Below are 26,400 nucleotides of genomic sequence, written 5' to 3'. Positions count from 1 at the left end.
CCTAGGAGAAGGATCTGGGGTGTCATGACGGACCCTCCTAGGAGGAGAAGAATCCAGGGTGTCGTGACGGACCCTCCTAGGAGGAGATGAATCCGGGGTGTCGTGACAGAAATGTCTGTGTGAAGGTAGATCTTCATTGTGGCCTAAACACAAACAGCAAAGAGTCAAATGCTGTGTTCACCACTGGTACCCAAAATTTTAGAAAATGTCCCAGCAGTACATCTCAAAACTACTCAGGAAGCCCAAAAGGTCTGCACAAACTCCTTTACTTGCAGTAGCAAACCAGTACTCATGAACATCTTAAAAATAATCTCTCTTATTTGCCTAACAAGTTATAAATTTGCAAAGCATTTTAAATATATTTTCATATTATACCTTGTAAGGTGAGCAAGGCAGGTATCTTGTTTGGCAGACATGAAAATAGAGGCTCCAAGGAGCTGAATGGTTTCTTACCTAAAGTCACAGCTGCCAGATGAAGAACCAGGCTAGAACACCAGCCTCTTAACTCCAAACCCAATGTTGTTCCCAAACCTTACTTGTGCAGAGTTCCCAGTTAGGGGCTCAATATTTAGCCTAGATAATTTATAGTTTGTACTCATTCTTTCTTCCAAAGGCAAATTGACTAAAATGAATGCTGTTAACTATTTCATCTATGTCCCTGTACTCCTTATTAAAGGGGTAGAGATCACCAGGAAAAAAGAAGGATCAGCATTTACTGATCACCTACTACATGCCAACGTTTTATATAGAATACCTCATTTAATTCTCACAACAAGCCTAGGAGATAAATATTATCCCCATTCTACAGATAAGAAAGTTGACAGAAAGATTAAGTAATTTGCCAAGGTCATATTGCTAATAAGTGATGGAGTGAATATTCAAATCCAGATCTGTTAGACTCCAGAGACCATATGCAATCTTTAAAAATATGTAGTTGAGGAAAGAGTTTGAAACTTTGAATTTTCAAAGGTATAACAGAAAGAAATGTTTATAGCAATTCAGGACATTTCTAAAATCCAGTTTCTCCTCTCCCTATTTCTTGTCATTGAGCTCTATGGCCCAAATACAAATAAAAGCTCGATAGGACCTAATGAACACTTGTTAAATAGATGAATTAAACCAAGTCAACTCCTTTACTTTGGGGAATAGGCCTATCTAATTGGAATCCACCCCTCAGAGAAAAGTACTGATATCTGTGGTGGCCCTGACAGTAAATCTAATCCATGAGGTTATAAATTCCATGTTATTTAATAAAAAGAATGTAAGGGTAATAGATTAGTGAGGATATTTCCAGTAACAAATGAGGATGGGGTAGTGAGAATGAGGCAAAACAAAAAGAATTATTTGTGTGTGTGTGTGTGTGTGTGTGTGTGTCTGTCTCTGTGTGTGTGTGTGTGTGTGTGTGTGTGTGTCACTTCCTAGACCTACAGATATGGAAACCAAAAGATTATCTCTGAAAAAAGGATTAGGGAAAAGACTGAAACACAACTACAGGATAAGGCAGAAAATAATAATTAAGAGTAAAATAGTTTAACCACTATGCTGTACACCTGAAACTCATATAGCATTGAATGTCAACTATAATTGAAAATTTTTTTAAAAAATTTTAAGTAAAACAGGATTCTGATAAAATATTAATAAAGTCTTAATTCATAAAACAAAAATAATACAATAAAAATTGAGAAAATGGTGATCACGAACCTCTAGACAATTGTCATTTTTGCTATGCATTTTTTTCTACTCATAACTGCAGGATAATTAACCTAAAGGCACAGAGTATAACACAGAGAGAACAAATCTTGTTTAAGAGCTAACTCTTCAACACTCCATTGTGAAAAAGGAACGAGCAGCAAGGGTAAACTGAAGTTAAGCAACTATCAAGCAGACCATCCTTGTTTGTGAAGGAATGAACACGGACAGTAAAAACCCAGCACACTTCCCCTGGCCACACAGAGCGCAAGTGACTGCTGAGACCAGGGCTGTGACTCACTGCGACTAAGTATTTCTTAATCTGTGTCCCTTAGTAAGTAGACTTAGCTACCAAGTTTTTGGAAAAGGGGAAATGGCTGCTAAGACGCAAGTGATGACTTACCAGAGCAGTAGCCTGCAAGAATCAAATACCTTTTAGCAATTCAACAAATATTTATTAATGGTACCTCCTTGTGCTAGGCCAGGGGAATACCAAGGCAAATAACACTAGGTCTCGTCTCTGCTCAGACATAACGAATGCCTTTTGTCTAACTCAAGAACTCAAACGTCTTTTTAAAATAGGCAGTCAAATCATTAGCCTAGGGAGAGGGTATAGAATGGGCAAGTGGAGAATAATGAACTGTAAAATACCAATATTTAAGGGAAAAACAAATAAAGATCTACTAACACAAATACAAAAGACAGAAAACATTGGTCCTTGACCCATACATGAGTGACTTCATTCTGAGAGAGAACAGAAGTTGCTCAAGTCTCCGAACTCTGTTGCTCACATGCTTGTAAACTCCTCCAGCGTCCTGCCTATGCACTAAGTCCTCACTTATTCTGGGCCAGAGTAGGTCCTGAAAGGCTCCCAAAGTGAGTCACTTCCTGACCTCAGTAACCCTAATACCAAAACATAAGAGAAAGTGGGACACCTGGTCTCTAGTTTCCACGTCTTACTACCTCTGAAGAAGTTCTGAATTCTATTTCACAAAATATTTTTCAGGATCAATGACACATTACAACAAATTATGCATTCCTCTAAAAAAAAAGTGTAAAAAAGAAAAAAAAAGCGTCCCCTATAAATAGGAAATTTACATCCAGCTATTGTTAGAACTCACCTCCCAAAAGCTTCCATTTGGCACTGGAACGAAAGGTTTCCATCTGCTTTACCTCTTCTGGTCGCTCATCCACAAATTCAGCCACCTGTGGGAGTGAGGGCACTATGGTGGGGGAAATCCAGAATCCAGCCAAGGAGTACTGTTGTCTCAGAACCTGAAGCTATGACCATTCCCATCCCTAATATACATGGCACACACAGACCCAAAACAGCCATGAAGAAACATGTAGTGGGTCCTCAGTTATATTTGCTCCATAAACATCTGATTGTCACTGGATGGTTTAATTCTGGATCTTTCCCTAACTAATCAATTTCACTCCAAAAGTTAATTTCTTTCATTACAAACCTTTTTATTAACCTGCCAGGTACACAACTGCCACTTGTAAGATAAAAGCTAAATTCCTTTTGACCTTTTTATTTTCACCTCTTTTATTTTTATTACATTGCATTCAGAGTGAAAACACAGTCAGAATCCCAGTCATGCCTATCACTCATCAAGGGCTTCGGGTTCCTTATGAAACCTTTCTTGTTGTAGGTAGTCAGTGACAGGTATTCTTTTTTAATTATTATTTTTTATTAGTTTCAGGTATACAAAGAAACATGTTAGACATTTACACCCCTCACAAAAAAATATGGAACGTGGACCAGCCGAGTGGCTCGTTGGTTAAGAGTTGGCTTGATAGTGCAAGCTCTGAGCAGCAGGGCCCCAGTTCAGATCCCACATGGGCCAGTGATGCTGCGCTCTCTACAGCTAAGATGGTGAACAACAGCTCGACCTGGAGCTGGGCTGCTATGAGTCGATGGCGATGGCACAGGCTGCAGCCCCTGCTGCAGTGGGCTGCTATAAGCTACCTGAGTGGCAGGCAGCCAGCATGAGCAGCCAGCAGCCAGCGTGAGCCACTCTGAGCGGCCTTCCAATGGCCGGCGACCGATCTGCCTCACCTGGGAAGAGCACAATGATCATAATATCAACATGGGCCAGTGAAGCAGTGTCCTCCACAATGAGACTGAAGAACAAAAGGACAGCAACTTGTCTGTTCCCCTCCCCAATTCCCCAATAAAATCTTAAAAAAAAGAAAATATGGAACACTTCACGAATTTGCATGTCATCCTTGCACAGGGACTGTGTTAATCTTCTCTGTATCATTCCAATTTTAGTCTATGTGCTGCCGAAGACAGCGCAGTGATAAGGTATTCTTGAATCAGACCAAAAGAAGTCATTAAAATGTACACAGAATCATAGAATCTTTGAGAGAGAAAACCACGTTTCATGTCATTCCAATTCTCAAACCAATGTGGAATCTTCTCTGTAGTACCCTTAATAAATGATGACTCAGCCAGTCACTCCCTGTCAGGGAATCAATTCACTGACAGGGAACTCATTATGTTACAAGGCAGTCAATTGCATTTTGGGGGCAGGACTAGAAAGTTCTTGGTTTTATCAGACCCATATATCTACCTTCCTATAACTTCTTCCCACTGACATCGGATGCAACTGATGCTCTTTCCGCAAGACAGACTTTCAAAGATGGCTGGCATAATAAATTCTAGTTACAGAATAGCACCTATGTACAAGGTACTGTGTTGTGGACTTCACTATCTCACTCAGTCCTCACAACAGCCCTGCAAAGAGGTTCCACACTACTAAAGAACAAACTATGACTCAGAGAAGTAACTTTCTGTGTCACAAGCTAGCAAATGACAGAGCTGGAATTCAAACCCAGTTCATAATTCCTCTCTACTTCTTCTCTTCTTCCAAGAGCCTACATCATTCCTCATATAGTTTTGAGATCTCTCACTGGACAATAAAAGCACAGGCTTTCAAGCAAGATGAACTGAGATCTAAATCCCCAGCTCTGCAAAGTTGGTATTTGTGTAACTTTTGGCAAATTATTCTCTCTAAGCCTCAATTTCCTCATTTGAAAACGTAGGTTTCAACGGATTGCTATGAGGACACAATGAAACGGTTCGTGTAAGCTCAGCAGTGTTTGGTACATGATAAATGCTCAATAAATTATACCTATTATTCTTGTGCTGCCACTGCTTTTGTGGTTGTCCTAGTTATTTTGCCATTATTACTGGTGGTGAGGATGGTCTTGCAGTAACAAAAATGAATTCAATAACCAAGATCTGTTTTAACCAGTGTAGAGGGCGATGGGGCTAAAGTCTCCCTCGTTCAGGTTTTGGGTCAATCACAGGAGCAAAACACAATATTATAAAGAAAAATTAATAGACGACTATATAAAATTTTTAATTTTTAAAGGTCAAAACTATTATAAATGAAAAGGCAAATGACAAAATATACCTATGACATGCAAAGTAGATAATATATATCATATAAATATGAAATCAATCAACAAAAAATTAAAATTCCCAATTTCTAAAAAATGGACAAAATACCAAGAAATTCATAAAGTATAAATGTCCAACATATGAAAAATCATTCATTTCACTATTTTTTGAATAAACTAGATACCACTGTTCACCTGCCAAATTGGCATAGGTTTGCCATAGTTTTTGCTGTTATTAAAAATGTTCTAGTATTGAAGAAGACATGGAAAAATGGCATTGTCATACACCTCTAGTAGAAGTATAAACTGGCACCACCTTTTGGAAAACAATATGGGACTACAGCTCAAAAGGACCATAATTTAACTTCATGGGAATAAAGAAATAACGTATTCCTACACTGACTTATGTACAAGATGTTTATCAAAGCATTATGATACTTTAAGATGGAAACAATACATATGTCCAGCAATAAGGCATGTTAAATTAATATGTACACTGAACTATGCAACCATTAAAAATCATATTTTCAAAGAATTTTTTTTTTTAAAGATTTTATTGGGGAACTGGGGAAGGGGAACAGCCAAGTTGTTGTCCTTCAATCTTAGTTGTGGAGGGCGCAGCTAGCTCAGCTCCAAGTCCATCACCATCCGCCCACCCACCATCCCATGCGGGAGTCAAACCGGTAACCTTGTTGCTAAGAGCGCACACTCTAACCACTGAGCCATCCAACCGCCCCTCAGCAGCTCAGGGCAGCTCAGCTCAAGGTGACATGTTCAATCTTAGTTGCGGGTGGGCATAGCCCACCATCCCATGCAGGAGTCGAACCAGCAACCTTGTTGTTAGGAGCACATGCTCTCACCAGCTGAGCCATCCTGCCACCTGTTGGCAGCTCAACTCGGGCACAGCTCACTGACCCATGTGGGAATCGAACCAGCAGCTCTGTTGCTCAGAGCTCACGCTCTTAAGCTAACTCTTAACCAACTGAGCCACTCAGCTGGCCCTCAAAGAATATTTTAAAGTCTTACTAAAGTATTCACAACATATTATTAAGTGAAAGAGCAGGTTTGAAAAACCATGTATATAGTATAATCTCAATTATATTTGAAAAAATAAATAAAAGTATGTATAATCTATGAATTGAAGAGATATACATCCAAATGTCAGCAATTGTTACCATTGGATGGTTACAGTGTAAGTGATTTTCATACTTTTTAAAACTTTAAACTTTCATATAATTTCCAAATATTCTATAATAAACATGTACAGCTTTTATAAAATAAAAAAATAAAAACAAATGTTGTAAACATTAGGTTTAAGTGACTGGTTCTGACTGAAACTAACTGGTTCCTTATGATCACTATTTTCCTTATAATTACTAACAAACCATCTTTTAAATAATCTCTTGTAGAATATGCTGGCATTAACATTAAATATGCTCATCTGGAATTCATCTTTACAACTTTTTACCACAACACAGCCTATCAACAGCTCTCTTTTTCACCTGTTTCTCAGTGATTCTCAGCAAAGGTTTCATGACTAGGTTATCTGCCTACGCTTTTGCCCACTTGGCTCTTAGCCTTCAAAACTCATTTCACATATTTACATCCTTCATGGAATTTCCCAATGGAATCAAACGTGTGCACTTGGTACTATGTGAATATAGCGCCAACATTTATCACAATGCTGAAATTATTTGAAACTCAGCCTCCCATTTTAGGGTATGCCCTCTTAGAGTACAGACAGTGCTCTATTAATCTGCATATCTCCAGTCCTTGGACAGAGTACACAAATTTTAAAGCTTAGTTAAATCAATGAATAAAGGAACAAAGAAAAAGTTTCCTATAATTGAACCCGAACATTGTTTTTAAGGTAAATTTCAACAAATTGAACCCGGCTAATTCTAATCATGGCTCTGAGACCATATATTGAGGAGTCCTGCCTCTCTCTGTGATTAGTGCCCATTTCTAGGCTGATGGGGCCCTCCATAAACAAAGAACACAGTGTACAGACATCATCAAAGACTATTTTAAAACAGCTCTTTGGAAAGTGTCACCTCTTCTCTGTCCTCAACTTGCCCTCTTATAAATCTACCCTGCACTGGGAGTGGAGATTGAGAGGCTTGAATTTCAAAGCCCTCACAGCCTCAAGAGATACATACCACAGGCAAATCTCCATCATCTTCCTCTTCCTCCTTTTCTGGTTTAGTGGTGGAAATGGATGACCAACTCACATCATCATCCACAATCCGCATTCTAAATGTGAGGATTAGAAAGATCAAAAAGGAAGAAGCATTCTTGGGTAACAGCCTATAAACTCTTATCTACTGATTTTAGGATAAAGCTCAAAATCTTACAAGATCCTGCATGGTCCCATCTTTGCCTTACATGGCCAACTTCATCTTGAATCACTGCCCCCTCAGTTCACTACACTACCTCGCTGGTCATCTTTTGGTGCCTGGAATGAGTCAAATTCCTTCCTACATCAGTTTTCACAAACTCAGTTCCTTCCCTCTGCCTGACTTACTCTTCTCATTCTTTACTGGGAAACTCTTACTCATTCTTAAGATCCCACCATATACATAACCTTCTTGAGCATATCTTCCTGACTACTCTCTCTTAACTGCCCCAAACTGAGAACCTTTTACACATTTTTGGAATACTTTCACTGCATTTATCACATAGGAAATAAATCAATTCATTGCATAATTAGTTGTTTAAGGCCTAATCCCCATTAAACTAAAAGCTCCATCACAAAAGGAACTATGACATTCTCATTTAAAATGGTATCCTCAACATCTTGCAGTAACTGGCATAAGAAGTATTCAAAAATTGCTTGTTACACAGATAAACTATGATGAGTTCCAAATAGTAACCATGACTATCATTATGTGACCAGTTACTATCTAAAAAGCCAAGATCATTCACTTTATACACCTCTAATCACAACAATAACCATTTAATATAAGTGATACCACTCAGTATTACTCTCATTTTAAAAGAAACTCAGGCTTAGAAAGATGAAATATCTTGCCCAAAGCCACACAGCCCATAAAGTGGCACAACTAGGACTCAAACTCTGATCAGTGTTGCTCCAAAGCTCAAGCTATTTTCACTACATCGCACCGTTACTGCTTCCAAAGAATCCACACAAGTCAGAGGGGCAGGAAGACAGAAGGCAAGAATATGGCAAGAACCAAACCAGAAAAGGAAATAAATCAGCTCTCTGGGACTGTTTGACTCTGCTGGGTAGATGGGATTCCCAGGGCAAACTGGGTGGCCTAAAACCACAGAAACGTATTCTCTCACAGTTCTGGGCGCTCAAAGTCTGAAATCAAGGTATCTGCAAGGCAGTGCCCACCAGGCTCTGGGAGAGGATCTCTCCTTGACTCTTCCAACTTCTGGTGGCCGCACACCTTGGCTAGTGGCAGCCCGTCCAATCTCAGCCTCCATCTTCACATGGTCATTCTCTTTCTATGCCTGTTTCTGTGTCCAAATTTCCCTCTTCTTAAAAAGACACCAGTCATAGCGGATTTAGCGCCAATCCTAATCCACTACGACCTCATCTTAACTAATTACACCTGCAATTTTTTTTTTCAAATAATGTCACATTCTGCGGTTCTGTGTTGGCATGAATTGGGAGGGAGTGGTGCTATTCAATCCAGTACAGTGGGCCACGAAAATGTCTTCATTTGAAAAATGGGTTTAATAACAATACCTACTTCATGGTAGTATAGTGAAGCTTAAATAAATTCATACGTGTCTAAAGTACTTCTAACAGCGCCTGACGCATGACAAGACCTGTGTGTTAATTGTTGTTGTTAGTAGTAATGTTATTAACGGCAACAGGAAGTGAGTATACTCGTAGGTCTCTCTGATTCAGGACCAGAGTCCATGGGGTTGCAGAGCCCCCACAGACAGTTTCTGGACCCTGAATTAGTTCCACCATTATTCTCGAGGCACAATATTCATTCTCTGCGTGAGAGGACACAAGGATACAAAGGCGGGAAAAGTGATGAAAGTTACAGCCTGGTTCGAACACATCGAAGGCAGGGCCGAGGAGCGCGAGAAGCGACCTGCACGGGATCTAAGCTCAGGAAGGGTCCCACTCGCCATCAGAGGAGCGAGGCTCAACGGGCGTGGATCTGCGGAAGAGCCGCGGGACACAGAGCGAAGTTGGGACGGTGAGGGGCGACCACCGCCGCAGACCCCGCCCCCGCTAGGACCAACTCACCCCTTGCCGCCAGCCCCGCCAGGCTTCAGCCGCTTTTTGCGACGCTTGCGACCGGATTCGGAGCCCCCGGGGGCGTCGGCATCTGCCCCCGACAAGTAGCGCTTCAGATACTCGGCCTTGGAGAGCGGCGGGGCTGCCGCCATGCCAGCGGCGAGAGCGGGGTGACGGCTCGGCGCTGGGGTCAAAATTCTGAAACGCAAAACGGACGGCGGTAGGGAGGAGCCAAGACCGGAAGTGACGAAGTGCTCTTGGACCTGCCGAGACTGACAGGTGTGAGCACGCGCAGGTTTACCGGTACCATGCATGCCTCCCGGGTCCACTCTCTACATCCTGCTGAGGGCACAACCACGTTTCTACTGTTTGTCCGTTCATCTGCTCATTCAACAGACTATGCAGCAAACGGTGTTATAGCCGTGCGGCTATAGACACGACCCCTACAAAATCTCTGCCCCCAGGACCTTCAGGAGGGCCATAATGTAGTGGTTAAAGACATAGGCTCCCGGCCTGGCCTTGTGGCTCAATTGGCTGAGTTAGCTTAAGAGCACGAGCTCTGAGCAACAGCCACTGGTTCCATTCCCACATGGGCCAGTGATCCTGTGCCCAAGCTCAGCTGCCAACAGGTGGCAGGATGGCTCAACTGGTGAGCCTGTTCGATGGTGGTCTACACCTGCCCACAACTAAGATTGTGACACAGCACCTTGAGCTTAGAGGCCACGAGCTGCAGATGGGCAGCCAGATGGCGACTGGCACCCTCCACAACTAAGATTGAAGAACAATTTGGTCCCTCTCCCCAATTCCCCAACACTGTTACCCTCCTCCAATTCCCCAATTAAAAACAAAACAAAACATAGACTCTGTGTATCTAAGTTTGAGTTCTGGTTCCATAACTTCCTAGCTCTAAGATTTTGGGCAAGTTATTTAACAAATTGGGGATAATAACAGTACCTAACTCAATGATTGCGAGGACTGAGATAATATTACTGTATAAAGTACTTAGAACAGTATCTGACATGTAGAATTATGTTAGTTATTTTTATTGGTGTATGTTTAGGTGGGGAGGAATCTGCTCTAATAGGCATCCAAGTACCATTCAAGAGAGGAAGTCAAGAATTCTAAACCAAACGCAATTACTATGAAAAATACGGAAGCTTCTAATTTCTCCCACATTTGATTTTATTGATAGTCCCTAGCTATCTCTTGTATAGAACTTTTGCAATGAAAAGGACGTGGATCTATTTTTAGCATAGCAAAAGAGAAAAGCTAGAAAGATTGAATTCTAATACATACTTAAGTTTTGGTGGAAAGAACTTTTCTTGTGGACATGAAGAGCTTTACTTGAATTATCTCATTTAACCCTCACAATCCTCAGTTTTATTATCCTTATTTTACAGATGAGAAAACTGCTTGAAGAGGTTAAGAAAGTTGCCCAACTTCACACAGCCAGAACATGACCAACGCTTGGGAGCAGAGACTAGCAGAGTGGGGTGCAAGAGGTAATCCAAATTTTTGAAATAAAATATTAGGTATTTTCTTTTTATCTCATCATGTAGAAGTTAAATTTTTGTTACTATCTTAAAGTACATTGGTCAAGAAGGTATTGTTACACTTTATAAATACACATATCTTGGGATACACTTTCAAAAACACACAGCAGGGACGAAGGCTGGTGATGCTGCGCCCTCTACAGCTAAGATGGTGAACAACATCGACCTAGAGCTGGGCTACTGTGAGTCACCGGCAATGTAGTACGCTGCAGCAGGGCTGCAGTGGGCTGCCGGGAGCTGGCATGAGCTGCCGTGAGCCACTGTGAGCGGCTGTCCAGTGGCCAGCAACCAACTGCCTCCCCTGGGAAGAGTGCAATAATACCAACATGGGCCAGTGAAGCGACATCCTCCACAACTAGACTGAAGAACAAAAGGACAGCAACTTGTCTGTCCCCCTTCCCCAATTCCCCAATAAAATCTTTTAAAAAAAACAAAAACAAAAACAACCACAGCAAAACAGGTTTGGAGATCACTGCCCTGAAGGATAAACTTTTAACCACTGGGCTACACTGAGTAGTCACAGCACAGGTCTAGAAAAAAATAACTGGCTGAGCTGCTGAGGGCTGCTAAGGTGACACAGAGGGCTTCACTAGCTGCAGGGCCACACAGGTGCCCCATACACAACCTGTCTTGGCTGCTAGTTCACTTTGGTGTACCTCAAACAACTCCACAGCCCTGCCTCCACCCTAGTGTCAGCAGACATTTAGCAAGTCTCACATTTCTGCTCCAGAGAACATTAGCAGTATACAAGCCCTCTCAGCCGCATTAAGCCATCTCCTGTCCATTTTTGTCTTCAGTTTCACCGTTACTCAGTACCCAACCTTAGCCACACAACATCCAAGCTCATATCCCAACCCTCATGTCTGCCTCATAGGGCAGTTAAACAGGTTTTCCCTCCCTCTGTAGTTGCATCTAATAAAGCAAGTGCAGGAACCATGGACTTGACCTCAAAATGCTTAGAGTTCAGGTTTCTGACTGGCCTGGGTTTGAAGACTGCCTCTTAGAAGGTTTACTTCCTTCTTGAAGTTACCTAACTTCCTTACCTGTAAAATGGGAATAATTTTATTTATAGCTATTTTTTCCCAGAAGGTGTTTAAAGCAGAAAGAGACACTTTAGAATTTATGAGAGAAAAATACGTCTAAAAGCACTTCACAATTAACTCACGAATCCTCACAAAACTCATGCAAAGTAGATGCCTTTATTATCCCCATTTTACAGGCCAGGAAACTGAAGCATTAGAGGTCCCAGTACTAAAGCACTTCTTAAATCCTGAGGTGGCCACACAGAACCAACACTGGCTCTTTTCATAGTTGAAAACACTCATTTTCTATAAAGAGTACAAGTGTACAGTCTTTAAAATAAGAATAAAGCCAAATGTCTTCAACACCACTGCCCTGAATTTAAGGAGAGGTACGATTTCCTGCAATGTGCAACAGGCAACTGACATGCCAAAGTGTACAAAAGAAACATACTGACAATATTAAAACAAGTCTTACTAAACCCATTAAAACTTTCAGCTAGCAAATTGCCCTTCATACTTATTCCATTCACCTCATCACAACAGATGTACACTCAATAACTGTGTGTTGTTCTAATGGCTATATTTAACATGCTTGAAATATAAGAAGTGCCCTCGCAAAGGAGCTCCTTTTAATATAATCACAAACTTCCCACTTAAATTTTACCCTCATAGTTGTGAAACAATCTACATGTGCATGGGCTGCCACTTTGATATTTCACCTTTTGGCCTTAGAGCAGGACCCTTCCCATACCTCGTTACCTCCATGCCACCTCCAGTGCCCTAACAAGGCTCAATCCAGGATGGAAGGTTTAGAAAAATCTGCTGAGGGTTACCATGTAGCAGTTTTTATTAACCATATGCTGTATGCTAGAGGCTGTGGGATAAGACGCAGTTAGATGTAAGCTATACCTAACCCATCCCGTCAGGCTATATGAAGTAAGACTAGAGTTGAGTGTAAAACTGAAGGCTGCAAGGCCTGGGCCCTCTCAGAACAGGAAGTACCTTAGCTGGATTATCCCAGCCTGGTACCTCCTCCGTCTAGGCGGGTTCAAAACTCAGGCTTCTAAAACTCATTTCCCAGTAACTGGTTGCAGTCTGACACACCAACCAAACTCACAAGATTCAGTACTAAACCAGAGTGCCATTTTTTTCCCTTCACAATGGGAGATGATCGAGACACTGGGACCCATCTTCCCAGCACAATCATCCCATAGGGAAAGTCATTCAAGAGACCAAATGATAGATCAGGTCGCCTGGTGTCAGATCCCCAAGCCAGTTGGAAATACATCTGTGGACAACCTATTAGGGTAGAACACTTGCTTAGAGGTCTATTCAAAGAATGGTAGCTTTATAGTTTGAGTCCATTTGCTACCGCAAAATCCAAATTCTCAAAACACTTTACTGTTGCCCTCACTTAAATACAGGTATGGGAGTCAGTCCCCACATGAAAGTAGTAAGATGCCAAAAAATTCAATATGGAGAGGTATGTGAAAACAGAACCTTTGGAAACAAATACATTAGGAAAGAGGCAGGTGGCCGAGATATGAAAAAAGGAATGCTCAGAGAGGAAAGCGGGGGTGCAGAATCACAGGAGCCAAGAGAAGGGTTGAGGAAAGAGATGGTCCACTGTCAACTGCGACAGAAATAAAGAGAATGTGAACATTTTCAAGTGGAAAATCCCACTTGCGGCCTATGAGAAGTTTGAGTGGTGAGAGCAGATGAGCGTGATTACTAAGTCATCTCTTACTAGGCAATTCTTCAGAGTTCAATTTGCAGCACAAAGCACTGAGGTTTGCCATAGCATCTCAATCAACAGGTCTTTACTGAACAAACCCCTGCAGACAGCTGGTTAATGCAGCGCCAAGAGCACCAGCTGGGGAGTCCAGGGCCCTGGGCTACAGCAGCGACTGGGTTGTGCAACTGGAAGCAGCTCCCTCCCTCTTGGTTGAATCTGTTTCCCCATTTGTAATTGAGAGGGGGATCTCAAATACCTCTAACCAGCTCCAATATTTTCCAACCTCAAAGCTTTTGCATTTGCAGTTCCCTCTGCCTGGAACTCTCTTCCTTCATCTCTCCACAGGGCTTATATTACCTTACCTCCTTCTCAGCTTTGCCTAAATGTCAAAATTCTCACCTTCTTAAGATCTTCCCTGACTACTCTATTATTCACACCCTTTCCCTGTTTTTACATTCCTCCATAACACTAATCACAATATGACAGACTGTTTTACTTACGAGTTTATCATCAATCCCAACCCTAGCCCAATGTCAATTTTCCCCACTACACTTTAAGCTTCATGAAAGCAGAGCTTTGTTTTGTTCACTGTTCAGTGGTGTGCCGGGCACATCTACGAAGGAATGAATGAAATGCAAGCTCCAAATTACAGTGGAGAAAATTTTCTTCAGTAGGTTGAATTCTACCAGCATGATATCAAATAAGGACAGTGAATTCAGAGGCCAGTGCTGTTTGAAAGCCACCATTTTAATGAGAACTTCATCTGTGCTGGGACTCCCTTTCCTCAGAAGACTCCCTTCCTGTTCAAAGTCAGTCAGTGTTTTATATACCCCAAATCAACACCCAAACTCCAGCTGTAGCTGTCTTCCATCTTCTTCAGCTTCAGAGTGGTAACTGTAGAGGACAGAACTTTGTGTGGATGGAGGACAAAAGACTTGTCGGAAAAAAGTGATAATGACATTCCCCATGGTTCATTTCCAGGTTTCTTTCCAAGCTGCTTCAAAACCTCCACAACAAGGTCAAATAACCCAACAGGCTTGCACTTGCATCACTACCTGTTTAGAAAGTGTGCCTAGATCTCTGACTCAGACCACATGAGCAAGGCCTGGTGGAGAGGACACTCCCAGCCTTTCCCAATAGTAATAAATAAACGTGCGATCTGAGCAGTGCTGGAGGCTGAAGGCTGGCCAGGCAACCGCCCACTGCTACCGCTGTGGGACCAGGCCTGTCTCATAGCCCTCCGTCCTCATGTCATTGAGCCCTAGCTCTTCATTTTGATCAAAGGTGCGCTTATAACGTTCCACCTTCATCTCAGGATCATCTTCAGGTGCATACACATTCTGCAAGGCCAAGGACAGATAATCAGTGCCTGTGCCATCCTGCTATCCTCCCTCCCCCAGGCGGCTTCCAACTCCCACTTTCCCAGGAACTCAGTGATTTTCTTATTCGCTCAGCACTGCCAATTCCCCATGACGGCTCCACTATTGGGAAGCAACAGAGCCCACATGGGCTGGGAGTGGGACCCACCAGCTCCAGGCAGAATTAGGGAACAGCCTGCCTAAAATACTTTCTGTTTGCACCTTCTTATGAACACTATAGCCATAGTCTTAATCGTGAAGAAACCTTAGGACAGTTTTGCCTGACCCATAACAACTGCTCAACAAATGTTAATGTTACTATAAATCATCAGAATATTTCCCCAGTCAGCTTAATGCCTTTCACTTTTCCTATCTTGGGTCTCTGGACAAGGCATCATCTCTCCTCACTCCACAATCAGATTTGCAGGATGAAAACTCCATTGCAGGACTTAAGAGTGGAGACAAGAACTAGACTACAGAAAGAAGTATCTGTATCTGTACTCCTGAAGTATCTAGGAGTATCCTTTTTCCCCTCTTGACACACAGTTACAATCCCTCCCACCTTCCCCCCTTTTCTCCCTTATGTTCCAACTTCTGCTAAGAGGTTCCCTAATAAGAAGCAGTTCATTTAGAACCAAGTCTCTCAGTTTCTGGGGGACTGATACATATTCAAGGAAGGTCAGAAAACATACCTCCATGAAATATTAGGGAAGGTCTACTATACCTGCAAGTAGCTGTTTCCTGCTGGGTCATTCATAATAAAATGGACCTTCATTTTACCCTCGAGGATCTAAAGGAGAAAGAATACAGTATATAAATTTTACATAGTAGGAAGAGGTTATGTCTGCCAGATGATAACCAACACAATTTATTGATACACTGCAGTATGCCCAAAAGTTTCATGAACTGGTGAAATGCGGTACCACTAGAAGTGAAGTGGAGAGTATCTAAAATAAGAATGGTTTGAAATCTATTTAAGAAGCAACTTGACACCCCCAATCTCATCTCCCACTCCAAACGGGCCAACAATTGCCCTTCTTTTATCCCAGCAGAAGACTGAAGGAGTCTGTGGAGAAGTTGTCACAACATTATATGGACTGGAAGTCACTGGCCCAGTTGAGGCTAGAGGGAAAGGAATCAAGACAGAAAACTAAATGATATACCCTGATTGGAAGCAGACATACATACACCCCAAGCCCTCTTTCCACACTCCGCTCTCAGAACACTGCCAACCGAGCCTTGATCCTCAGGCCAGGAAATGGAACACCCACTGATGGGAATCTGACCAGCCCAAGAAGAAAGACCTACTGGAACAATCTCCACAAAATGGCTAAGCTAAATCCCATACAATAGCCCAATGTCAACAAGACTCACCCTCACTCAGGTTTTTCAGTCCTCTACTTTTAAACAGACAAAGATTACCAGACATCTGAGCAAAGCCCCTAACACTAAAAGACAAAACGTTACATGGAAAAAAAAAAAAAAAACTTAGAGGAAACAGAAACAATGCAAGGAAAATAGAGTATAAAAAACAAAACAAAACAAAACAAAAAACTCAACATTAATATTCTCAAGTAGGAAAAAACACTACATCCTTAAAAGGGGATACTATTTTTTTTAAAGGCAGAGAGAGAGTATTCAAAGACCAAAGAAAGCTCTTAGAAAATAAAAATGTATTAGCAGAAATGAAAATCTCAATTGAAGAGTTAGAAGATATATTCCTAGAATAGAACAAACAAAAAAAAACTGGTCAAAGTAAATTACAGAAAACCAGAAAGTCAGTCTAATATTCCAAAACACAGGGGTTTCAGAAAGAACAGAAAGGAAGCAATCCTCAATAGAATGATTTTAAAAAGCTTCCTAACTGAGCCACATGAATTTCCAGATTCAAAGGACCCACCAAGTGCTTAGCACAGTGGTTGAAAATTGACCCCACATCCGAAATTTCACATCACAGGGGACAAAAAAGTATCACAAGAATAGGTCACATACAAAAAATCAGGGATCAAATGCCTTAAGACTTCTCAATAGCCAAGCTGGGACGTAGAAGACATTAGTTCAATGTCTTCAAAATTCTGATGAAAATTATTTCCATCCTAAAATTCTATTTCCAGGCATTAATCAGTTTAGTGTGAGGGTAGTAGAATAAAGAAATTTTCAGATATGTCCCAGAAATCTTATTTCCCATGCTCTTTCTCAGGAAGCTACTGAAGAAGATGGTCCTACAAAATAAGGGAGAAAACTAAGAAAGAAGACAACATGGGATATCAGAAAGCAGGAGAATCTCCAACATTGTTGGTTAAGTGTTTAAAAGGTAGCAAGAAAGGTTATGTAGCCTCTTGTTCACTGGAGCCCCAAGATTACACAAGAACTGACTGGCGGGAGTCCTCTCACCTGGTCCAACTTCTGGCTAAACTCCTGCAGTTTCTCCGTCTGGCCAGGACTGGAACTGTCACCCAGTGTGAAAGGGTTCTTGGTCACCTGCAATAAATGTCATCCAAACTGCTAGAATACTGCCTCTATGTTTGATAGGTTTGACCATAAACCTGCCGGAGGTGGCAGGTGCTATCCAGTCAGGGAAGCTTGGTCTCCATTTATCCCACACCGCCTTTCTGACCTAGGCAGCTACTCCTGAGAGCATATAGATTAATCTGCCAAGGTGACAACTGACAATATGAAATGAACTTAAAAATGTTCTTACAAGTTCTAGTCCTAATTTGAAGTAGAAATGCAAAGTAAAGTATAATTTACAAAGACAAAATGCCTGACAACTGAGAATCAATTAAATGGAAAGATTCATCAGGAGGATAAATATATGGGCAAAGTCAAGACACACATATATCGAGGATGCCAAAAAAGCCATATACACATTTTAAGAGACGTTATCTATGCTGAAGTAGTAGTTTGCCGTAATCAGAAGTGTCTGGATGCTGATGGTAACCACTCTGAGCACCTCTTGTAATTGCAGGAGTCAAACGTGACCTGTAGTCATCTTTTGCTATTGGTATATATTGAGTATTACAATTTTAATCCAGTTTTCCTTTCTTAAAATGTGCACACATTTTTTTGGCAGCCTCTGTACGTACGTTGGGGAGTCATAGGTGCTTAAAGGACCCTCATCCCTCGTTTTACAGTGAAAACGAAAACTACACAATATATCTGTTGGGTCGTTGGGAAAGTCATGACATATTTTTCTATGTTTTTCAATGCAAAAAATGTGTCATGACTTTCCCGACGACCTAATACATTGTCTCAGAGGTAAGGCCTGGGAATTTCCATTCAGAATTTCCCATAAACTTATCTTTACAATACAAAATAATATTTAAGTCTCTTAAATCAGCTTTAAGGCAAAGAAACCTCCCAGTTATCAGCTCCAAAAACTAGGGCATCTGAGGTCTTCCAGCCCCTTCCCCACAGGTACACTGCTGAAGCAGCCGTGCACTACACTCAGGTGACTCACCAGTTCCCGGATATCTTTTAGCAGCCCCTCCAGTGTGGTGAACTTGCCCCCGAGGGCAGCCATTCCCAGTTCAAATTCCAGTTCTGGGATTTCCACACTACATGTCTCCGACTATGAGATAAGAGGTCAAATGAGGCTTTAAGTCAGGAGCTGCTAGAGAAAGCTAACCAGAGCCCTCTTGCCAATTTAATACCACCAGTGACAGTTTGGGGACAAAGCCAGCTATCCCAGTTTTCTGACTCTTCCAGTTAAAGCTAGACTCACTCCTATCCATGTGAACCAAAGGAATGGAACCAAACTAATAAAGGGACACGGAGTTATGGCTCCAAGCTGTCAGGTATCCTGTCATCAGAGGCCAGACACAAGAGCCTTTAAAGCAGCGGTTCTCAACCTTCCTAATGCCGCGACCCCTTGATACAGTTCATGTTGTGGTGACCCCCAACCATAAAATTATTTTCGTTGCTACTCTATAACTAATTTTGCTACTGTTATGAATCATAATGTAAATATCTTTTTGTTTTCCAATGGTCTTAGGCGACCCCTGTGAAAGGGTCATTCGACCCCCAAAGGGGTCGCGACCCACAGGTTGAGAACCGCTGCTTTAAAGACACTGCAGGCAACAGGCCGCCAAGTCATCAGAAAGAGCCTATGGGTCACCTTCTGAATCTGCACTTCCTACCATGGGTTATCTCTGCTCAGGGATCCACCCTCAAACCCCTGGGGTTAAGGAGGTACCTCACAGTTCCAGGACATAATTTAAAAAGAGAATTTCCCCTAGCTCAAGACAAGTCATGAAAGGAGAACAGTCACTTTCCCAAGCAGGCTGTTACCTTGAGCAGGTCTCTGGTCATATCTGAGGGATCTGTGACGTGGAGGCTGATCCTGGTGCCCAAGGGTTCTACCGCTCCTCCAGACTTCACCTGTGCGGACGACAATAGTCAGGAGCAGCACACAAGACCAATCCTCACCTGGTGCCGGGAGACCTCGGAGGGTAGGCTCGGACCTCCCATCAGGCCCATTAATAACTACCAAGCACAGAGCCTTCTAAACCAATACACCAAGAGTTGGCCAGGAGCAGAGTGCCCAGCACCAGTAGCCTACCAAAACTTACCCCAAGTTACCAAGAAACTCTGAATGTACCTTTTAAAAAAATGATTATTGGGGTTGAAAGGGACTTTCAGCTGCATCCAACATGTGGATCCCCTTTATAATATTCTGGTTTAAGGATTTAAACAGCTTATACTTGCATACACTCAGGGAAAGGGAATTTACACCCTCTGAGGCAGCCCATTCTATTTTCAGACAGATCTAGAAAATTTTACTGAGTCACAATCTGCCTCCCTGCGCTTCCACCCCTCTGAGGAATGGGTCAAAAAGTGGGTCTCCCTGTTCCACACAACCAAGCTTTAAAATGTCTTAACCCTCCGTCGGGCGCAACTGATCTCACAGATTCATTGTACACAAAGATGCTATGAAATACGTCTTCACTGTACTAAGTCACAAACACAACTGGCAATACGTTATGGTAGAGGGGGAAGATACAGAAGTGATGAGTCACAAAACTTAACTGTCAGATATTTGAAAATTTGTGTGCAATGAATCTGTGAGATCAGTTGCGCCCGAAGGAGGGTTAAACGACTTATGCTATCTCTAACTTTTCTTCTCTAAGCTAATTCCCTGTTCCTTCAAGGGCTCCTCACCCTACACTAAGACTAAGAGAAAGACCCCATCTCTACCCCACTCATCCCAAAGATTTAGGAAGGATGAAAGACAGAGGTTACCCTCAAGCTAGTCTTCTTCCCAAACAATGGAGCCCACTTACCTCATTGGTCCGATGACCGCAGTTCTCGCAGTTAGTAGCCATGATGATAACCTCCTTAAAGTGAGGGATTTCTGTAAGATGGAGTTAAGAAAATCTGCTTCCAGGACAGCAAGACCACCCTCTGGGGAAGAAAAAAATCCAAACCCAAACACACAGTTGCTGCTCCCATGACTACAGGAAATAGATCCCAAGAAGTCGCCTAATTTAATCCTCCAGAAGAGGACAAGGTCGAAACCCACGATGACCCATTACAAATGTTTGCAGACATGGCCCAGGCCACACACAGGAGCCTACACACTACAGCTTAATTCTCTCTTTGAACCCAAAAGCCCAGGTGCACAGTCTCATCAATGGCAACATCCTCCTCATCACTTGGAATAAAACACGTGCTTTCCATGACGGGAATACTCCTCGGCCTGAGTATAATCTTCACGCTAAGTCAAGGTAAGAGTCACATAAGCAGCAACCCTACTGCCTGACAAAAGATACGAACTAGCTTCATGTTGGTCTGAGCCGGAGCATTGCATTCTGGGCAGTTTGTGTTGAACTGTAGCACCTGGAACACAACATGGGGATGTAGGGTGAGCTCTCCTAGGCAGGTGAGCCCTGTCAGGCTAAAGACATTCAGGTGGTATGCTGATGATTGCCTGTGATGGTGGGAAGAGAGCCGCTGAACGGCATCAGTCTCAGCCCACAACTCTGCTCCTTCCTCCACAGCAGCCAATGGGACTCACTTCATTTCTGAGATCTTCCTCTTCTGGCTTCTTTTCTGGTGCTTCTGCCTAAAGTAGCAGAGATGCAAATCACATAATGGCACACATACTTCAGCCTCCCCTACACCCTGCCCTGGAGTGAGAGAAAATGTTCTGGCTTGCTTTCGTCAGCTTGCCACCTCATGAGTTTAACAGACAAGCTAGAAAGCAAAGCCCCAATCAAAGGAAGAATAGAGCTTAAGATCACAGCCACTGCCATCCTTTATTGTAAAGTTTACTCTAAGTTTTTGACATGAGCTAGGTGAGAAGCACAAACATGCTGAGCTAGGGTGCACGAGGCAGCAGCAGCAGCAAGTAAGTTTCCACTAACTCCAAGCACTCTTCTGGTTTCTTCAGGCCACTTACCTGGAGCCCCAGCATCTCTTGCTGCTGTGGAGTCCGGTTATAGTGTGTGATCACCAGGGCATCATCTTTCCGGGGAACATGTGGGTTTTCCACAAAGCTATTCCCTGAAGGATCATCAATGATCTAACGGATGGGTAAGGAGTAATTACAAGAAGTTATGTGTGATCCTCCGCCTACCATCAGACCACTCAGACACCACAGTGGAAAAAACCCGGACAGTCTTAATGGTCTCTCCTCCCCTAAATCTAGGACACCTAGACTCCCTCAGTACTCACCAGAGTGAAAGGGGAGGCCACATGCTTTAGCTCTTTCAGTTTGACAATGAACTCATCAATTCTTTCAGCTATGGCGTTTTCATTTGCCTGACAAGAACAGAGAGTAAAAGCATCAGCCCTGGTGACAGACCTTATGCCCCAACTCCCTATCATGCCCACATCACTTCCATCAGGAAGTCACCTGTCAACTTGAGTGGGAACAGAGAGACTCAGACTTCACATTAAGATATAGCAAATAGTACAAAGTTTATGGGTGGTGCCAGATGAGCCTCAGTTTCTCACTAACTCAACCATTTAGCCCAGGCACTCACGCCAGGTTAAATAAATCAGAGTCCTCTCATGGGGCTCCCCAGCCAGTTAGAAAGACAGATGACTAAACATGCAATTATATTATTTGTCATAATGAATATAAGAGAAAATGGAACACTCAAAAAGCACTGATAAACCTAAGAGGATTAGAACAGGCTTTTCAGAAGTAATGTTACACCGTCTGTCTGAGGTGAGGCCTGAATATACATTGGAGGAAGGGAAGTGGAAAAGACAGTAGGTAGAACATATGCAACATCCTGGAAGCTATAGGATCACCATAAGCTTCCCCTAAAAGTTCTCCAACATTCAGTCAGAGGCAGTTTATCTACATCTAAAGCTGAACACTCTATTCAGACACATATGAGATGTGATCAAAAATGACAGTGAATGTTTAAATAAAAAAATTTATTACAGTAAAAGACACATTGTCATTTATTCCCCTCAAAATACTCCCCCTTGCTTCGAATTCACTTATCCCATCGTTCTTGCCACTTTCTGAAGCAGCTCTGGAAGTCCTCTTTCATGAGTGTCTTTAATTGCACTGTCATTGCTGCCTCGATGTCCTGACTCGATTCAAAACTTTTACCTTTCATGGTCACTTTGACTTTGGGGAAGAGCCAGAAGTCACACGGTGCCAGACCCAGTGAATAAGGTGGATGAGGACACACCGTAATGTTTTTATTTGACAAACTGCCATATACCAAAAGCGATGTGTGACATGGAGCGATCATGATGGAGGATGATTTATGGCACACTTTAAAACACACCTTCTCTCAACTGTAGCTCACACCCAACTGACTGCACCAAACAAGTTGAAACTTGTCACTGTTACTAAGGTTCGATGCGCCACTTCCCATATTGAAGATCCCTTTCTGTTGGATTGCATTCGGCAGCAGCATTCACCGTATCTTTTAATCACAATGAAAGGCTCTGTGTCACATATCACTTCTGGTACGCAATTTCTGTCAAATAAAAACATTACGGTGTGTCCTCATCCACCTTATTCACAGGATCTGGCACCATGTGACTTCTGGCTCTTCCCCAAAGTCAAAATGACCACGAAAGGTAAACGTTTTGAATCGATTCAGGACATTGAGGCAGCCACAACCGGGCAACTAAAGACACTCATGAAAGGGCCGGCCGAGTGGCGCGATGGTTAAGAACTGGCTTGGGACGCCAGAGGGCCCCGGTTTGGATCCCATATATGAGGGCCAGTGACACTGCTCTCTACAGCTAAGATGCTGAACAACAGCTCAACCTGGAGCTGGGCTGCCGTGAGTTGCCAGCGACGGTGTAGGCTGCAGCCCCTGTGGCAGTGGGTTGCCATGGGCTACTATGTGTAGCCAGCAGCCAGCATGAGCGGCCGTCCAGAAGCCGGCGACTGATCTGCCTCGCCCGGGAAGAGCTCAATGATGGTGCCAACTTGGGCCAGTGAAGCAACGTCCTCCACAACTAGACTGAAGAACAAAACGACAGCAACTTGTCTGTTCCCCTTCCCCCAATTCCCCAATAAAAAAAAAAAAATTTAAAAAAAGACACTCATGAAAGAGGACTTCCAGAATTACTTCAGAAAGTGGCAAGAACGATGAGATTAAATGTGTTCGAAGCGAGGGGGAATATTTTGAGGGGGATTAATGGCAATGTGTCTTCCACTGCAATAAATTTTTTTTAATTTAAACATTCACCATATTGTCTGATCACACCTCGTAAGTAATTATTCCTTGAGCTACTGCAGTCAGAAAACCCAGCTCACCCTTCGTGTAGGCTGATCCTGCTCCAGTCCAGAGATAGCTCGGTTGATCAATCCTTCAACAGTGGTCAGAGCTGGTGAAAAAGAAAAGACAGGTGAGTCTCAGTTCTGCCATCAAGAGCCTGTATGACCCAGGGCAATTCACTTGAACGCTCTGTGCCTTGATTTCATCTATAAAATGAGGAAGCTGGGAACAAGGTTCCACTCAGCTCTAATAACAGTGATGCTAAAACTCTGTAATGAGCACATCACAGTCTTATAATCACTACTATCCCAAGCTGTCTTATCTCAAGCTTTCTACTTAGGTTAAACCAATTAAGATCACAATGATTATGTACATGGCCAGTCCCATACACAGCCACTAGACCTGGCATCAGGGACTTGGCAAGCAAGTAAGATTCCAGCCAGCATCAACAACCCAGACACCCTGATCTTAAACTCACCTCCTTTCTGGCTAAAGGCAGGAATTTCGAAATCCAGCTCTGGGATCCTTATGGTGGCAGAGTCCGTCTTCACGACTTCTCTGTTCATGTCCTAGGCAAAAAGAAAAACTTTCAGTCCAGAGAGGCTGGCAGTCCAGGTTCTCCTCGAGAAATTCCAGACTGTCGTTCCTCCTCCATCAGACCCCAGCCCAGTTGTTTCTTCCTCTCTCCATTTAGGAAGGGTACAAACTACTCCTGCAGAAATAGTATTATACACATGGTGTGAGCCCCGCTCCCAAAATGGTTTGAGTCCTCTTCGCAACAACTGCTCACTTGATACCCTCTGACAACATTTACAAAGCACTTTCACAGTCTCTTCTCACCTGAGCGCGTGACAGCACCGACATCTTTTTACAAAGGAGAAAACTGAGGCTTGGACGCTTGGGATTTTTAGTCAAGGTCCGACGGTCCCCACCGCCTGGACCAGACCTCTGGCTCCAATGCCCAAGCTTTCTCTGGGGGCCCCAGGGTACCGGCTCTGGACTCCTCTCACCTCCGGGGCCCGGACGGTCAAAGCGTAGCACACTCCCTGGTCCTGGATCCTGCCTGCCGACTGGATCTCCGTGTTGTTCCAGCCACAATGCTCGCAGGAAAAAGAGCTCACGATGATTTCTCTGAAGAAGGGGATCTTAGTGAGCAGGAGGCGCGTCATGCCCTAGGGAAGCAGAAAGGAGCTAAGGTAAGAACCAGTGAAACCCCAGTTCCCCGTCTAGTGATCCCCGGGCATGCCTCAGCTCCGGGTCTCCAACTGGGCCCACCTGGAGGCGTCGCCAACCCCCCGCCGCCAGCCGCCTCAGCCCAACCCTCCCGCCGCCCGCGGCTGCGGCTCACGTTGCGGTAACAATTCATGCACAGCGACTCGATCTCCGTGGGCTGCTGTTCATCGTCCTCGGCGCTGATAGGCCGGAACAAGCGTCCCGGGGCGGGAGCCAGGGCCGGGGCGGGCGAGGGAGCGGCAGTAACCCCCGGAGGACCCGGCTCCACAGCGGCGCTGGCCGACATCTCCACCACGCGCAGCTCAGGCGGCGACTTCCGGCTTCCGCTCCCCTCGTGGCCCCGCCCTTTCCTCCGACACACCCTCCAGCTGCCGCCCCCTCCCTTCCTTAAAGAGGCCGCAGACTCTGGGCCTTTAAAGAATAGCACGTTTCCATGTTGCCGTGAATGTATGCTCTCGACTTCCATAGCCAGGCGGATTCAGGCTTTGCCTCCACCTCAGTTCAGGCGTCACTTCCCCCAGGACGTCCTCCCAGACCCAGGGCAGTGCTTTGCTTTTCCGCGACAGCTCCATCGATAACTATTGGCCATAAATCTGACTACAAGAGCCTTGACGGCAAGGGGTCAGGCTTGTCCCTCGGTGTCATTGAGGAGGTGCGCTCTGACCCGGGCTTCCTTCGATCCACTGTTGGACCACACGCTGCTTCGGCTCTAGTCCCTCAGTCCCGCAATCATTGACTTCCTTTGTGTTCTTCTCTCCCCCTATTTCCTGTCTTCATAAACACTTGCCCAAATTCCAGCCTCAAATACACAGCCCTCAGTTTTACTTCCATCCCTTCATCCCCACCACATCTGACCCCTTCCAGTTTCTTAACTAACAACAGTAAAAACTCTCTTTTGTGAGGGTCAAGTTTTCCAGCACTTCCTCTCCCTCGGCACCCCTCTCCCAGTTCTGGTGCTAAATCTAGAATGTCAGGGAAGAGCTCAGTCTGAGGGCGTGATGATGCCAGGTTCATGAGGGGTCTGTGTTATGAGGGAGTGTGGAGGTGCTGAGAACCCTGTGCAGGGCAGGCTGAGGCTGGGCGGACATTCCAAGGGTCCTGGACTGTGTGTGTTTACCCTTTTCTCTTCTCCCCACTTCACCCACCCCCAATTTCGGAGTTCTCAGGAGCTTTGTTGCTCCCAAGTGAATCTGTATGTAGGGGATGGGGTTTTAAGGGTTTGGTGGTCCCAAGAAGAGGGTCAGTGTAATAAAAAGCGGCCAGTCAAACTCTGAAACAGAAGAAACAAAGGCAAGAGGCCACCTCAGGAGTCTGCACTTCATGCATATTGTCCTGTGGTGAGCAGGCTGGTGAACAATGCAGGATGCAAATGAAGGGCCTCTAACCCAGCCCCACCCTCAGAAGTGATATAGAGCTCTCATCTAAAGCGGAACACAGTCAGCGTCAGGCCCCTCTAACAGACCTGGACTGCGGTGGGA

The 26,400-nt window shown here is 43.8% G+C and overlaps 2 protein-coding genes across 4 annotated transcripts in view; both read right to left on the bottom strand.

Annotated features, from left to right (window-relative positions):
• The window catches only part of BUD13 (BUD13 spliceosome associated protein), a 33,056-nt gene extending 23,519 nt beyond the window's left edge, over positions 1–9,537 (bottom strand). The window contains exons 1-4 of one of the 3 annotated variants that reach the window (XM_019647489.1): positions 9,332–9,537; positions 7,260–7,353; positions 2,811–2,895; positions 5–143 (exon numbers count right to left, since the gene is read on the bottom strand). In XM_019647489.1, coding sequence (XP_019503034.1) covers positions 5–143; positions 2,811–2,895; positions 7,260–7,353; positions 9,332–9,474 — 461 coding nt within the window. In that variant the 5' untranslated portion in view covers positions 9,475–9,537. The remainder of the gene's footprint in view (positions 1–4; positions 144–2,810; positions 2,896–7,259; positions 7,354–9,331) is intronic. The other 2 variants (XM_019647487.1, XM_019647488.1) reach the window with 2 other exon arrangements.
• Positions 9,538–14,358: 4,821 nt separating this feature from the next.
• On the bottom strand, positions 14,359–25,769 carry ZPR1 (ZPR1 zinc finger). The gene is made up of 14 exons (XM_019647490.1): positions 25,038–25,769; positions 24,700–24,861; positions 24,168–24,258; positions 23,728–23,798; positions 21,666–21,752; positions 21,391–21,513; positions 21,007–21,054; positions 20,762–20,828; positions 20,273–20,343; positions 19,281–19,370; positions 18,451–18,561; positions 17,385–17,471; positions 15,715–15,780; positions 14,359–14,972 (listed from the first exon to the last, which is right to left on the bottom strand). Exons 1-14 carry the CDS (start codon positions 25,386–25,388, stop codon positions 14,838–14,840), a joined length of 1,560 nt encoding a protein of 519 aa, XP_019503035.1. The 5' UTR covers positions 25,389–25,769; the 3' UTR covers positions 14,359–14,837.
• Between the last annotated feature and the right edge of the window lie 631 nt (positions 25,770–26,400).

Source organism: Hipposideros armiger, unplaced genomic scaffold (genome assembly GCF_001890085.2).
Source record: "Hipposideros armiger isolate ML-2016 unplaced genomic scaffold, ASM189008v1 scaffold_111, whole genome shotgun sequence".
NCBI classification, from domain to species: domain Eukaryota; kingdom Metazoa; phylum Chordata; class Mammalia; order Chiroptera; family Hipposideridae; genus Hipposideros; species Hipposideros armiger.
This window is presented reverse-complemented; position numbering and strand designations above follow the sequence as displayed.

What these genes read in the sequence shown, in the direction of transcription:
- ZPR1 (XM_019647490.1), bottom strand. Translation starts at nt 25,388, where the DNA reads ATGGAAGTCGAGAGCATACATTCACGGCAACATGGAAACGTGCTATTC. An exon ending in GCATGAATTGTTACCGCAAC is followed by an intron (nt 24,862 to 25,037) that starts GTGAGCCGCAGC and finishes CTGCTTCCCTAG; the next exon opens with GGCATGACGCGCCTCCTGCT. An exon ending in AGGAAGATCTCAGAAATGAA is followed by an intron (nt 20,829 to 21,006) that starts GTGAGTCCCATT and finishes GTTGTGTTCCAG; the next exon opens with GTGCTACAGTTCAACACAAA.